This window comes from Neofelis nebulosa, chromosome 1 (assembly GCF_028018385.1).
Source record: "Neofelis nebulosa isolate mNeoNeb1 chromosome 1, mNeoNeb1.pri, whole genome shotgun sequence".
Classification (NCBI taxonomy): domain Eukaryota; kingdom Metazoa; phylum Chordata; class Mammalia; order Carnivora; family Felidae; genus Neofelis; species Neofelis nebulosa.
The window spans coordinates 39,794,653-39,808,883 of record NC_080782.1 but is presented as its reverse complement, the minus strand read 5'-3'; the positions used below and the strand labels follow the sequence as shown (position 1 = coordinate 39,808,883).

The following is a 14,231-nucleotide window of genomic DNA, read 5'->3' as shown; positions in this document are numbered from 1 at the left end:
TGTAAGGTATTGCTCGGACGCTCTACACATTCATCACTTACTCTGAACTGCAGGTGCAAAGCTGGCCAAGAGCTGAAAATTGGGACTGATATCAGAACAAACACCAGTTGCATAATACTGGCTTCCGCATTGCTGTGCCCACAGGGGACCACACGTCTTCAAAGAAATGAGAACAATGACAAAACACATGGAAAATGTTAGTCTTCTACTTCTCCATTTGTAACACTTAGAGATCATTTCTTTTTTTCTTTCTTTCTTTCTCTCCCCCCCCCCCCCAGAGATCATTTCTATGATTTCACAAGATACTAGAAATTGTCAACTCTTGAAACTATCGGGTCAAAAAAGCCTCTGAGAGAAAGTGCCTCAGAAAGAAAGAACAAACAGAAGGGAGGGAGAAGATAGCAGCTGAGCTGGGAGACAGGTGTCAGCGGTGTAGGGAGGAGACCCTCAGGTCACCGAACTAGAGAAAGGAGGTGCTTTCCTTCATCTTTTGTCTCTCAGTTATCTGGACTTCAGGGGCTTTATCTATAAACGAGGATAATCATATCTACTATCATGCAAGGTGTTGTGAAGATTAAATGGTTCTCTAGATGTAAAGCATTTAGAACAGTGTGGGGTAAATAACACATGGCACATAGTTGTTAGCCAGCATCACTACAGTTGTTATTCTTTTTTTCCCCCCAAAGTTTATTTATTTACTCACTCTGAGGGAGAGGGAGCGCAGGGGGGTGGGGTGCAGAGAGAGAGAGAGAGAGAGAGAGAGAGAGAGAGAGAGAGACAGAGGAAGAAGAGAATCCCAAGCAGTCTCCATGCTGTGCTGTTAGTGCAGAGCCCGATGGTGGGGTGGGGGTGGGGGTGGGGGCTCAAACCCATGAACTGTGAGATCATGGCCTGAGCCGAAATCAAAAGTTGGACGCTTACCCGACTGAACCCCAGGTTTCCCTACTGTTATCTTGAACAAAGATTATACTATTCACTTTTACTATTGTATTATATGTATACTACCACTTATTCTATTCAGCAGAAACCATGAACCCACAAGCCCCAGGATCAGGCAGGAACCTAAGAGTGCTCTGGGTTGGCATAGATGCCATGGTAAATGAAGAGTCCAGGTGTCATACACATGGGCAGGCCACCATGGCTCCTGCCCATTGCCAGCCTTGCCAGATCTTCCAAATTTTCAAGGAGAGTCCGAGAAGACAAATTCTTTGGGAAAATCCACGAAATAAACACAAATGAGGTACATGAATTGTCAGCTTTTAACGATGTTATAAGGTATTTGAGGACTTCTGATCCCCCTATTTCCACTGCCTAAAAGTCATCCAAGCTGGCACTTGTCTCCTTGCCCACATCATACATACTCCGATTCTTAATATCTCCATTAACCCAACCTCAGATCTTTCCTTTTCATCAGCCTTTCAATGCCAAGAACTCCTGATAAAACTGTGATTAAATCACACCAGAAAAACATTACATTAAATCCTGTTAGAACTGCTAGACGTAAAAGGAGAAAAATGGGAAAGAGAAGTCTAGTTAAGATCCTAAAGAGCATCTACAAAGTTTAACATTATGTAAAGCTGTGGTTCAATTATTAAAATGTAACAAAAAAGTATGAACCTGCAAAAAAAAAAAAAAAAAACCAAAACACAATTGGAAGAATAAAAGGGAATTTGTTTTGTTTGACCCAGTTTAATCGTTGGTTGCTCAAAGGAAAAGCAGCTGTGGTCATAGTTCATGCTCAGTGAATAATCCATAGTTCTTCCTCCTATAACACTACTTCATGATGCCAATTAGTTAAGGGAAAAATCACAATTGATGCCTTTGATTAGTTTACCAAATAATGAATACCAATTATATTGATTAGTATCATCAATCCCCATCCCCAAGTTAGTTTTTTAAAATCACCTTGAAAAATAATAACTCAGGAAGTGTTCAAGAATTTTTTTTTGTTTTAAAAGCAATGGAAAACAGCATTAAGAAGTTGAAATTAGAATATGCCAATTGTTAATGCCAGAACTACATTCCTGCTTTAAGCCCAGAACTTAAGCAGTTTCAAAAAAATGTGGTGATTGTCAGCCTTTTCCACATAATTCTTAAGAGTATCTTAAGATTTTGACCTTTTAGGTATGTAAAGGAAGCTTTGGATTTTTTTTTCTTTTTTTTCCCTCTCTCTCCTTCCCTCTCTCTTCCCTCCTTCTCTGCTTGCTACATTGGTTGTTAAATTAATGTCTTAAATTCTCTTGCAATTTTATTTTACTTTATCTGAAGTTACAAATTGAAAATTTAGAAGTACGTCCTGTAATCCCTATATCTCAATATGTTCCTTTTCTTAAATTTATTCAACCTCAAAAGCAAATAAGCAAACAAAAAGAGACGAAAACAATCCTATTTTTAAAACTTTGGAATATCATGAACGATGAAGATTCATTGCACTATTTATTTATGCTTTGAATTACACATATTATAAGTAATATCTGATTTATTGAGTGGTACCAATGTTTGAATACTAATATCTATTAGTAAAAGGAGAATGACATTGTTCAAAATTAATTATATTCTTAGAATAGTTAAGTTATACATCTAGGCTTTTGAGTTAGCATGTCGATGGTATAGACATAACTAATGTAAAGTTAAATTAAGTTTTCTATGGCTATTTTAACAGGGCAATAAATATAACTAGGATCATCTATATGCTGGTGGAAATGTCTAGTAAGATTGGGTTTTTATTTGCCTCAAAAACTTTTTTTTTTCGCATGTGATGGTTTTCATTTTTTTATATAGTCAAATTAATCTTTTCAACAATTTCCTATATTATTTCTTCTGTTAGTTCCAAGCTTATAAATTTCCTAAAATTTTCATTTTCTTCCAGTTTTTTATATTAACTCTAATCCACTTGAAAGTATATTTGGATATACAAATTATTAACCAATTAGTTGTCCCCAAACCACTTGTTAAAGAAGGTATTTCTATTTCACTGACTTGTAATGTTTTCTCACAGCATTCTAGAAACTCAATGAGAATAAATACTGACATGAAATAAGATGAGGGACCAAGACATGACTTAAATGATATCAGATTTGCCAAAGGGTTATAGCAAATGGTTAAAGACAGAAATACTCTTCAGCCTGGAAATGCACTCTCTGAATTAGCAGTACCTATCTTAAAATTCCTATGGGAAGAAGAAACAGGACCTGGAATTATGTTGTTATCAACAAATGCTAAGCACACTTTCCAAGGGCAAAGGATTGGTGTTCTTTTTGCTGCTTTCTTCTAAGACATTCTATGGCAATGGTTTTACCGGGTATCTTAATAAGTCTATATACCAATAGATAGGTATGTCACGTTGGATATCCACATGGTATGATTTATCCCAAAGCAAACTCTAATATTTAAACATCAAGATTTGATTTGATAGGTGGGATGGCGAGAAGACACTAACTTCACACTTTGAGACAGATGAGAATTTGAAAGGTAAATACTCACGAGAAATCCTCCGGTTCCTACGTTCCTTGTGAGTGTCAAGCCAAGGCTCATGTTGGTTTTCATTTCGGTAACATTGGGAATGCTTGTGGCAGCTTTCAGAGAAAAAGATTTTAAAAAGTGAATAAATCGTTGCCATTTATTTAAAGTTGTTAAAAACCACACTCATGTTTATATGTAGCATTGAGTTTAGTGTCATATATCCAGGTACTCACGTTATATATTCACATGTAGAGAAATGAAGGACCTTCAGTGATCTGGCAGCTCACACATTTAAATGTGTGAGGCTACAGAATGTAAGATATTGGGGGTGGTATCTGAAAGGGCATGACTTATAGGCATTTAAGTTAAAAATTTTTAAAAACAAAGTGCTGGCCAAACAAAACACATCTGAGGACACTATTTGGTCTCCGATTTGCCAACCCCCACTCTTTTCAAGGTCACAATGGCTCCATGTAATGCTTTATTCTGGATCAGAAAAAAGTATCCCTGAAGTGTTATTTAAAAACAGCATATACATACAGAGAAAGACAGATACCATATGTTTTCACTCTTATGTGGATCCTGAGAAACTTAACAGGAACCCATGGGGGAGGGGAAGGGAAAAAAGAGGTTAGAGTGGAAGAGAGCCAAAGCATACGAGACTCTTAAAAACTGAGAACAGGGGCGCCTGGGTGGCTCGGTCGGTTGAGCGTCCGACTTCGGCTCAGGTCATGATCTCGCGGTCTGTGAGTTCGAGCCCCGCGTCGGGCTCTGGGCTGATGGCTCGGAGCCTGGAGCCTGTTTCAGATTCTGTCTCCCTCTCTCTGACCCTCCCTCGTTCATGCTCTGTCTCTCTCTGTCTCAAAAATAAATAAAAACATAAAAAAAAAAAACTGAGAACAAACTGAGGGCTGATGGGGGGTGGGAGGGAGGGGAGGATGGGTGATGGGTATTGAAGAGGGCATCTTTTGGGATGAGCACTGGGTGTTATATGGAAACCAATTTGACCATAAATTTCATATATTAAAAAAAATAATAAAATAAAAAAATAAAAATGGCATATAGTGGAATCTGACCCAAAGCAGTAGTGAGTGAATTTTAAAAGGAAATTCTGAAAGGATGCTGAAATCACTCATCATCAGGGAAATACAAATCAAAACCACAATGAGGTACCACTTCCTGCCTGTCAGAATGGCTAAAATTAACAACACAGGAAACAACAGATGTTGACGAGGATGCGGAGAAAGGCGAACCCATTTGTATGTTGGTTGTGGTGTAGTCACTCTGGAAAGGAGTATGGAGGTTCCTCAAAAAATTAAAAATACTGGGCACCTGAGTGGCTCAGTCAGTTAAGTGTCTGACTTTGCTCAGGTCATGATCTCACGGTTTGTGAGTTTAAGTCCCATATCCAGCTCTATGCTCTCAGCACAGAGCCTGCTTTGGAACCTCTGTCTCCCTCTCTTTCTGCCTCTCTCCCACTCATTCTCTCTCAAAAATAAGTAAACATTAAAATAATTAAAAATAGACCTACCCTATGACTATGATTGCCCTACTAGGTATTTATCTAAAGGATACTAAAATGCTGATTCGAAGGGGCACATGCACCCCGATGTTTACAGCAGCACTACCAACAGTAGCCAAATTATGGAAAGAGCCCAAATGTCAAACAACGGATGAATGGGTAAAGAAGATGTAGTATACGTGTGTGTGTGTGTGTGTGTGTGTGTGTGTGTGTGTGTGTGTGTGATTACTTGGTGATCAAAAAGAATGAAATTTTGCCATTTGCAACAGGTGGATAGAACTGGAATATATTATGATAAGTGAAATAAGCAGTCAGAGAAAGGCAAATACCATATGATTTCATTCATATGTGGAATTTAAATAAGAAAATTAACATAGAGGAAGGGAAGGAAAAGTAAGTTAAAAACACAGAGGGAGGCAAACCATAAGAGACTCTTAAATACAGAGAACAAACTGGGGGTTGTTGGAGGAGTGTTGGGTGGGGGAATGGGCTAAATGGGTGATGGGCATTAAGGAAGGCATTTGTTGGGATGAGCACTGGATGTTGTATTTATTTATTTTTTTTTTTAATTTTTTTTTAACGTTTATTTATTTTTGAGACAGAGAGAGAGACAGAGCATGAACGGGGGAGGAGCAGAGAGAGAGGGAGACACAGAATTGGAAGCAGGCTCCAGGCTCTGGGCCATCAGCCCAGAGCCCGACGCGGGGCTCGAACTCACGGACCGCGAGATTGTGACCTGGCTGAAGTGGGACGCTTAACCGACTGTGCCACCCAGGCGCCCCTGGATGTTGTATTTAAGTGATGAATTACTCAATTCTACTCCTGAAACCATTAATACACTATATATTAACTAACTTGGATTTAGAAAAAAGATTTTAATGTTTATTTAGTTTTAAGAGATAGAGAGAGAGAGAGAGCAGGGGAGGGGCACAGAGAGAGAAGGAAACACAGAATCTAAAGCAGGCTCCAGGTTCTGAGCTGTCAGACAGAGACCGATATGGGGCTCGAACTCACGAACTGCAAGATCATGACCTGGGCTGAAGTCAGACACTCAACCGACTGAGCCACCCGGGTGCCCCCACTAACTTGGATTTAAATAAGATAAATAAGATAAATAAGAAAATAGAAGAAAATGATGAGACTAGCCATGTAAAATAATAATCCCCAACTTCCTCTCTCCCACTCAACTAGGGCATCATCCACTGACTGTATCCATTCTTGAGCTGTGGAACATTGCAATTCTCCTCAACAGTATTATTTAAACATTAAATAATGTTTAAATTTGTTGACTAATCTCTGCCTAGCCAACATTAACTTTAACTTACCCTCCTAGACCCAGGGCCATTATTTTATTAGCTTTACCTAAAGGTCATTCTTGGAAGTCCTCCTTGTTGTCTCTTCCCTTTGTGTCTTCAAGAAAGGAGCAATCTTTCTAAGACTGATTTTCCCATGGACCAGTGATATTAATTCCAACCAGTTAATTCTACTCTTGATAAATAGTTACTCCCTTTCATCACCTCCTTCTACTCTCCCTACAAATAGGATCATTTGTTTTTATCAGGAAAATCTTCATTTAACCCTGCTCCTCCATCCGTTTTCCCAGCTCTCCTTCACTACTCAACTTATGTAAACAAAGGGCTACTTTTACTTGTAGAACTTGTTCATGCCTCACATGCTGTTAAATTCTTTGTGATCCATTTCTCCCCTCAACACTATTAGATTCATAGTCACGGTAAGAAATTTGCAAAATGTGATCTGCTGGAGTTAAAGAAGGTAACAGAGTTGGAAAGAAGAAGATAACAGAACTGCTATGTGTATGTTTTTATTCTTTTAAATTTATTTTTTGATTCATTAATTATTTTTCTAGTTTCAGGAGTAGAATTTAGTGTTTCATCACTTGCATATAACACCCAGTGCTTATTCTTTTTGTTTGTTTCAAGTTTTTATTTAAATTCTAGTTAGTTAACATGTAGGGTAATATTGGTTTTAGGAGTAAAACTTAGTGATTCATCACTTACATATAACACCTAGCGCTCATCCCAACAAGTGCCCTTCTTACTACCCATCACCCATTTAGACATCCCTCACCTGCCTCCCTCCATCAACCCTTAGTTTGTCTCTACAGTTAAGAGTCTGTTTCCTGGTTTGTTTCCTCTGTTTCCCCCCACCTCTTCCCCTATGTTCATCTGTTTTGTTTCTTAAATTCCACATATGAGTAAAATCATATGGTATTTGTCTTTCTCTGACTGACTTATTTATCTTAGCATAATACACTCTAGCTCCTTCCACGTCATTGCAAATGGCAAGATATCATTCTCTTTGATGGCTGAGTAATTGTACAATAGTAATTGTAATTGTATATATACTACATCTTCATATCCATTCATCAGTGATGAACATTTGGGCTCTTTCCATAACTTGGCTATTGTTGATAATGCTGCTATAAACATCAGGGTGCATATGCCCCTTTGAATCAGTATTTTTGTATCCTTTGGATAAATACCTAGTGGTACAATTTCTGGTCATAGGATAGTTCTATTTTTAGCTTTTTGAGAACCTCCATACAGTTTTCCAGAATGGTTGCACTAGCTTGCATCCCCACCAATGGTGTAAGAGGGTTCCTCTTTCTCTGCATCCTTGCCAACATCTGTTGTTTCCTATGTTATTAATTTTAGCCATTCTGACAGATATGAGGTGGTATCTCATTGCAGTGCTTATTCTTTTAAATTTATTTTTATTTAGGAAGATAATAAGTCAGTGCATTAATATAATTTTTAAAAAATAAAAAGTATAGGAGGGCCTGTGTGGCTCAGTTAGGCATCCAACTCTTGGCTTCAGCTCAGGTCATGATCTCACAGTTCATGGGTTTGAGCTCTGCATCGGGCTCCCTGCTGACAGTACAGAGACTGCCTGGGATTCTCTCTCCTCTCTCCCTGCCCCTCCCGAGCTCTCTCGCTGTCTCTCTAAATAAATAAACTTAAAAAATATATATATACATATATATATGAGATGAGTATTCAAATGTTAGAGGTGATATGGTACACTGGGGGTGATATAATAAAATGTTTGAACTATATAATAAAACCTTTGAGTATTCACTCCTAATGTGTACATTTTTATTATTTTTAGAAATATTATGTAAATGTATGTTTATGATATGTATTATATATGTCTTATATAGATGAATGTTCAAAATGTTTGAAGAGCACTGATCTAGTTCACCCATTATCTCCTTAAATAAGTTAATGATCTGTACTCAGTCTTCATACCCTTCAACTTTGGTAGCATTTGACACCACTGAAGTTCCTTCCACCTCATGTTGATTAAACTCCTATCTTATGCCAGAAATGATGCTAGAAATTAGGTATACAAAGATGTATAAGAAACATGCCCTTGATTCTAAGTCCCAATCACTATTTTTGAATCTCTACTCTCTCTTGATTCCCTAACATAGATTTCCTAATCTATTTTAGTTCTTCAGAACTCTAAAAGTCGTCAGTGCTGGGTTTTTTTGGCATGATTAAATTGAGTAATTTTTTCGATGCACCAGGAAATATTGCATGGAAATACGACTTATTTAGCTTTTTAGTCTTGCACCTTTAATAACTTTATGCATTAATAGAAAGCCTCTGAGATATGGATAATTAAAACAGCAATTCCAAACACAAAGGATCCAAAATGATGACTTTTTTTTTTCTTTTAGAATGCAATTACATAGTCAAGACCAGAAACAGAGTATTTCTCCTTACTTCTAAATGCAACCCTGGTACTGACAGGTGTATATTTAATAATTTGTTTTGAGGAGGGAGAGAGGTATGGATAAACTTAGATTTCTGTAAGGAATCAGCAAAACAATCTTAAACATTAATGGAAAGTGGTCCACAGTCTAGGGCTAGATGGTCCACGAGGCACACATTTCCCATGCATCTTGTTAAATCAGGTCTTCAATCTGCATTGAAAGACTGGATGCAATTGGACCTCATATGACTAAAGATACAAAGGTAAAAAAAAAAAAAGCTGTCTCTATTTCTTTAAGACAGAATTATGATTGATTTTGTTATTGTTTTTTAGTTAGGTTTATAACAAATGAGATCTTGTTATTTGTAAAAAATCATATTTCTAATTACCACTTACTTTGCAGATTCAGTTTTTCACATGTAGCAGTGGACAGATCAACAGGACATTTATACACGTCTCCCATTCGGTTCTCAGGAAAACCACTCCAAGGTGAACCAACCAGTAACCTAGAAATAGGAATTTTTTTTCATTAAATATAAAATGTTAGCTATAGTTTCTTAAAGATTAAAACTGACCACTAAACAATGAAAAAACCCACATTTAATTTCAATTTTTAATAAGAAAATAGTAATTCATATTTGTTCAGCTATAACCAGTTCTTTTTCCTTTCCTCTTAGCTGGTCCAAATTCTTAAATGATTTTAATATTTTTTAAATGATTTTAAATTATTATTATTTTTTTTATTTTAGAGAGAGAGAGTGTGAGAAGGGCAGAGATAGAGAGAGAGAGAGAGAGAGAGAGAGAGAGAGAGAGAGAGAATCTTAAGCAGGCTCCATGCTAAGCCCTGAGCACAGGGCTCAACCCCACGACCCTGGGATCATGACCTGAGCTGAAACCAAGAGCTGGATGCTCAACTGACTGAGCCACCCAGACGCCCCTGCGGATCCTGATTCTTGATGAATATGGGAAATACATTAGAGAAATATAATGCAGGCCACAAATGTGATCTGCATATGTAATTTTAAATTCTCTACTAGCTACATTAATACAATAAAAAGCAAAGGCGAATTAACTTAAATAATATATTTTCTCTAACTTGATATACAATCATTATAAAAATCATTAATGAGATATTTGACATTCTTTTTTCCATACTAAGTCTTTGAAATTCAGTGTTCAGATGTTAATTTACATAGGGAGCAAATGAATTATCTAAGTGGTTTTACTGTTTATTGTCTATATAAGGGGATCCTTAGCAAAAACACAGAGCAAATATACTCTGGAGCTCTCCTTCCATGTTAACACATCAGTAGCCAGAATGCAGGAAGCAGAGTTTAGAGACTGGTGCTCACATCCTTCTTTGGTTAGTTTTATTTCCTACAGAGCTTCTCCAACTAGAGACTATTTCCCTGTGGAACCATTCATCTAACATTTCTGGTCACAGAAGAATAGACAGAAAGAGTCCATGCAAACAGTCTGATCTTTAGAATCTGTAGTAGGTTAATTACTCAGCATCATCCAGTTACTAAGAAAGCACATTTGATTCAATGTTTTTTCCTTGTCAAAGTTGGGAAAGATGAGATGAAACTTAAATTCTTTCGTGAGCCTTCTGCATAAATGTTTTAGCATTATTGATTAAATAACATGTGCCTCACACTAAGTGCCACAATGAGTACAGAAAGATGGTGTGTTTCTAATCTACCAAATCCAGTAAGGCTGTTTAAAATACATGCCAAGGAAAACAATAACAGTACAAATGAACAGAAATATATAAATAGGCTTCCCTCTGGAACAAACATTAAGATGGTCAGAGGATACAAAAATGAACACCAGAGGATGACGGTGTCAGTCATTATTCTCAGCAGAGGGAAGAGTATGAATACAGAGGAAAGAGGAAAATACAGATTATTTTGAAAGACAGTTAATGATTCACATAGCTAGTGAGAGCCAAGTGTAACTGATTCTGAAGCCCAAGCTCTTAACCCTTAGGTTATTCTCCTTCCTCTTAGCTACAAGAAGGCCTGGCATAGGGCCCAGATTGGGAAAGCTATCTGAACAAATGGGTTGGGTTCCAGAATAATCAAGGAATAGAAACTGGAAATGATGGTCAAGCCATACCTACTGTGATGGGGGTGTGGCTGTGTGGCGTATAAGGAGGCTGTGGACAGGAAGGACACCGGCCAAGGTCATCTGGTAAGCACACATCCACACTGTAGGCCCAGGCTGTACTGTTCATAATATAGGGAAGGGCAGAGTATGTTCAAATAGTACTAAATTGTGGTAATTCAGGTGACTTGTCCTGTGCACATTTTCCATCCATCCTCACCAGCCCAAGAGAAACACACTGCAGAATAAAAGTTAAGTGTTTCTCATCTAACATTTAACCATCCTGTTCTTCAGAGCCTTTGGCAGTAAAGCACCATTAGCTACCTTTTTCTCAATGAGAAAGCTCAAAAGGCTACGTGCTTTCTCCTATTGCCTCAGTGTTCCCCGGATACTCTCCCCTTCACTTCCTCCAGCCTCATCAATGAATTCAGGATTTGATAATCTCACACTCAGGAAGGGTTATGACATCTCCACTACTGTTGTGAGGGCCGTGGTCTCCTACGTTAATCAGATGGGAAGAAGAGAGAGAAAGAAGTATCTGTACAATTGTGTGCCTCTTAACAAAAAGGACGTGAAGGTACTTGAAATTCTCTCAAAGAATATACATAGATCTCTGGCAGTATTATGCCGTATTAGACTCTTAACACAAAACAATAGAAAACAGTGGAAAAACAGATCATTCCAGTGACCGGTAAAGAACAAGGGTGTCCTTATCATATATGACTCATTTTTTAAATATGGTGAACCACATTAGTAAGACACCGACAGGTCATGCTAGCGACTGCAGAGAATGTTTCATAGAGCATTGCTAACTCCTTGTTGGCAACATTTCCAGTAGACTCTCCTCCTTGCTTTCACCCGGAGGCCTCAGTGAAATTCTGATTCCTGACAATTCATCCTCATAAGGAAAGGCTATGACATCACTAGTGGCTGCTCCAAAGGAATTGTGACATTCTTATATTAATCAGACAGGAAGATGAGGAGGCTGGCATATTTATTTATAAAATCTTATGTAATCAGCTGTAACAGGAAGAAACATGCCAGGAGAGAATGTTACAAATGTGAAGAATAGGATAGGTTAGTGAGTAAATCCTGCTGAAGTATGGCAAAGCTTCTTTGAAGTAATGGACTTAACTTAATCACAACCAGACAAAAGAGCTGCATGAACAGTCGTGTGTGCTGATTCTGAAAACAAAACAAAATCCCAAGACATAAACTCTTTTCTCCTGCAGTGAAACTGGGAATTCTTCCAAGATGACTTAAAATAACACTTACTGTTCAATTATCTTGTGGGGAAATAGTGATTATGTAGAGTTCCAAAACATAGCCAATTTGCCCACCTCCAGTGGAATTCAAAATACTTTGTTTAGTTAGTAAACAGTATTTATGGTGGTGTAGGTAGTTTTAAACCCACAATCCAGGGGCTGTTTTATAAATATCTTCCTTTGGTCCGTGAGTCTATAAACTCTCCAAGTGTTCCTTTAATACTAGCGATTTTTCTAGAGATTATTGACAGAGGTGTACTTAAAATAGTAGGGCAAAACAAGTTTTATTTGATGCTACAGATGTTTATTGCGATCCTGCCAGGCTGAAATTTTGCACCACACCAGGGGGTACCATTTCCATATAAATAGTGTGCCCCGGCCTTGTTAAGTATGCATCCTGTGAGGTTGTACATGGTGGCCAGACCTACTATGTGCCAGACTCGATTCTAGGCACTAGGGATACATCAGTGAATAAGTCAGTCAAAAATTACTGGTCTTGTGGAACTTACATTCTAGTGGGAAAAGATAGGCAACTTTAATAAGTAAATAAAACATATCATGATGGTGATCAGTGCTCTGTGGGAAGAATGAGCAGGAGAGTTAGGAGTACAGTAGGATTCTCACACAGAGTCATGACACTGAGGCTTTTCTTTCCAGGAAGCAACTTTATTCGTGCCGGCACTGCACGAATAGGGAACGAATATGGTACTGCACATATACTGAACGAATACTGCACGAATATGGTAACACACAAACAGTCTGATTAAGTGGTCTCACGTTACAAAGTTGTGAGGGATGTTGTCATGTACACATATAGACAGGTTGTCTTGAGGTTTTTTTGTTTTTTGTTTTGTTTTCCACCCCACACGGGTGGGGGTGGAAGGTGTTGTAATCTTTATTAGAATGGTCAGGGAGGCCTCACTGAGAAAGTGTCATTTAAGCAAAGACTTGAAGGAGGTAAAGAAGCAAGCCATAAAATTCTGGAGGAAAAATAATCCAGGCTGTGGGAACAGCAAATGCAAAGGCCCTGTGGCTGGACTGCAGTGATAAGGAGGAATGTGGGAGGAGATGTAGTCAGATGGGTCACAGGACCAGATCCCATAAGACTGGTATGAAATTGTAAGAACTTGGCTTTGCCTCTGAGTGACATGAGAAAGCCACTGGAGAGTTTTCAGCACAGTAGTGATATGATCTGACATATTTTAAAAGGGTTTTGAAGGCTGCTCTGTTGAGAATGATTGCCCTGGGGTAAAGGTGAAGCAAGTGAAGCATTTTGGAAGCAAATGCAAAATTCAGGCGAGAGGAGATGAGAGGCTCCCACAGGGCTCATGAGAAGTGATCTTATTTTAGATATATTTTGAAGGTAGGGCCAGTAGGATTTCTTGAGGTTAGTTTTTAACACACACACACACACACACACACACACACACACACACACACACACACACTTTCACCCCCCCTCCCCCCCCCCACACACACACTCATCCCACACACAAATAATCAAGGATGATTCTGGGTTTCTCTGCTAAGAAACTAAAAGGAACCAATTAGTCATGATTAGATAAGGGGGCTACTATCAGTAGAGCAAGATTTTGAGATAAGGTGAGCTTAAGAGTTCAGTATGAGGTATTTTAAGTTTGAGATGTCTATCAGACATCCAAGGGGGATATTTACGATATTTACTTAGGATTAGAAGCCTGTTGTATACAATATATTAATGTAAGAAATTTCAAAGTCTATGAATACACAGTATATAAACATAAATATTATTCCTTACGTGGTTTAGTTTTAAGCCACTGACAACACAAGGGGTCTGGTGAGTTCTATATAGCTAGTTGCTTCTTGCTTGTAATGCAAAAGGAGTTTTATGATGGAAAGGGGAAGACTTCAAATCTCTAGGAAGGAGGAAGACAGGTAAAGAGAGCTCATTTTTAGCTCCTGGCTGGGAAATGCTGTTGTTATAAATTTAATAGTCAAACCCTTTGGCATGTGTTAAAAGGAAATTTTAGTTTCTAAACTTTATTATGCTACTTCAGACTCCGTTGGCTGCCAGATTGCTTCCTTAAATAGTGGGATGGCTAAACCCTCAAGGTCTCTCAGTTCCCTAAGGTGAAGTCCACCAACCTCATTATTGCTAA

The 14,231-nt window shown here is 38.2% G+C and overlaps 1 protein-coding gene across 1 annotated transcript in view; it reads right to left on the bottom strand.

The window, feature by feature from the left end:
* The window catches only part of ITGA2 (integrin subunit alpha 2), a 105,996-nt gene that overhangs the window by 54,860 nt on the left and 36,905 nt on the right, over window positions 1-14,231 (bottom strand). The window contains exons 3-5 of the mRNA XM_058719459.1: window positions 9,119-9,228; window positions 3,484-3,575; window positions 42-156 (exon numbers count right to left, since the gene is read on the bottom strand). Of these exons, the coding sequence (XP_058575442.1) occupies window positions 42-156; window positions 3,484-3,575; window positions 9,119-9,228 (317 nt within the window). The remainder of the gene's footprint in view (window positions 1-41; window positions 157-3,483; window positions 3,576-9,118; window positions 9,229-14,231) is intronic.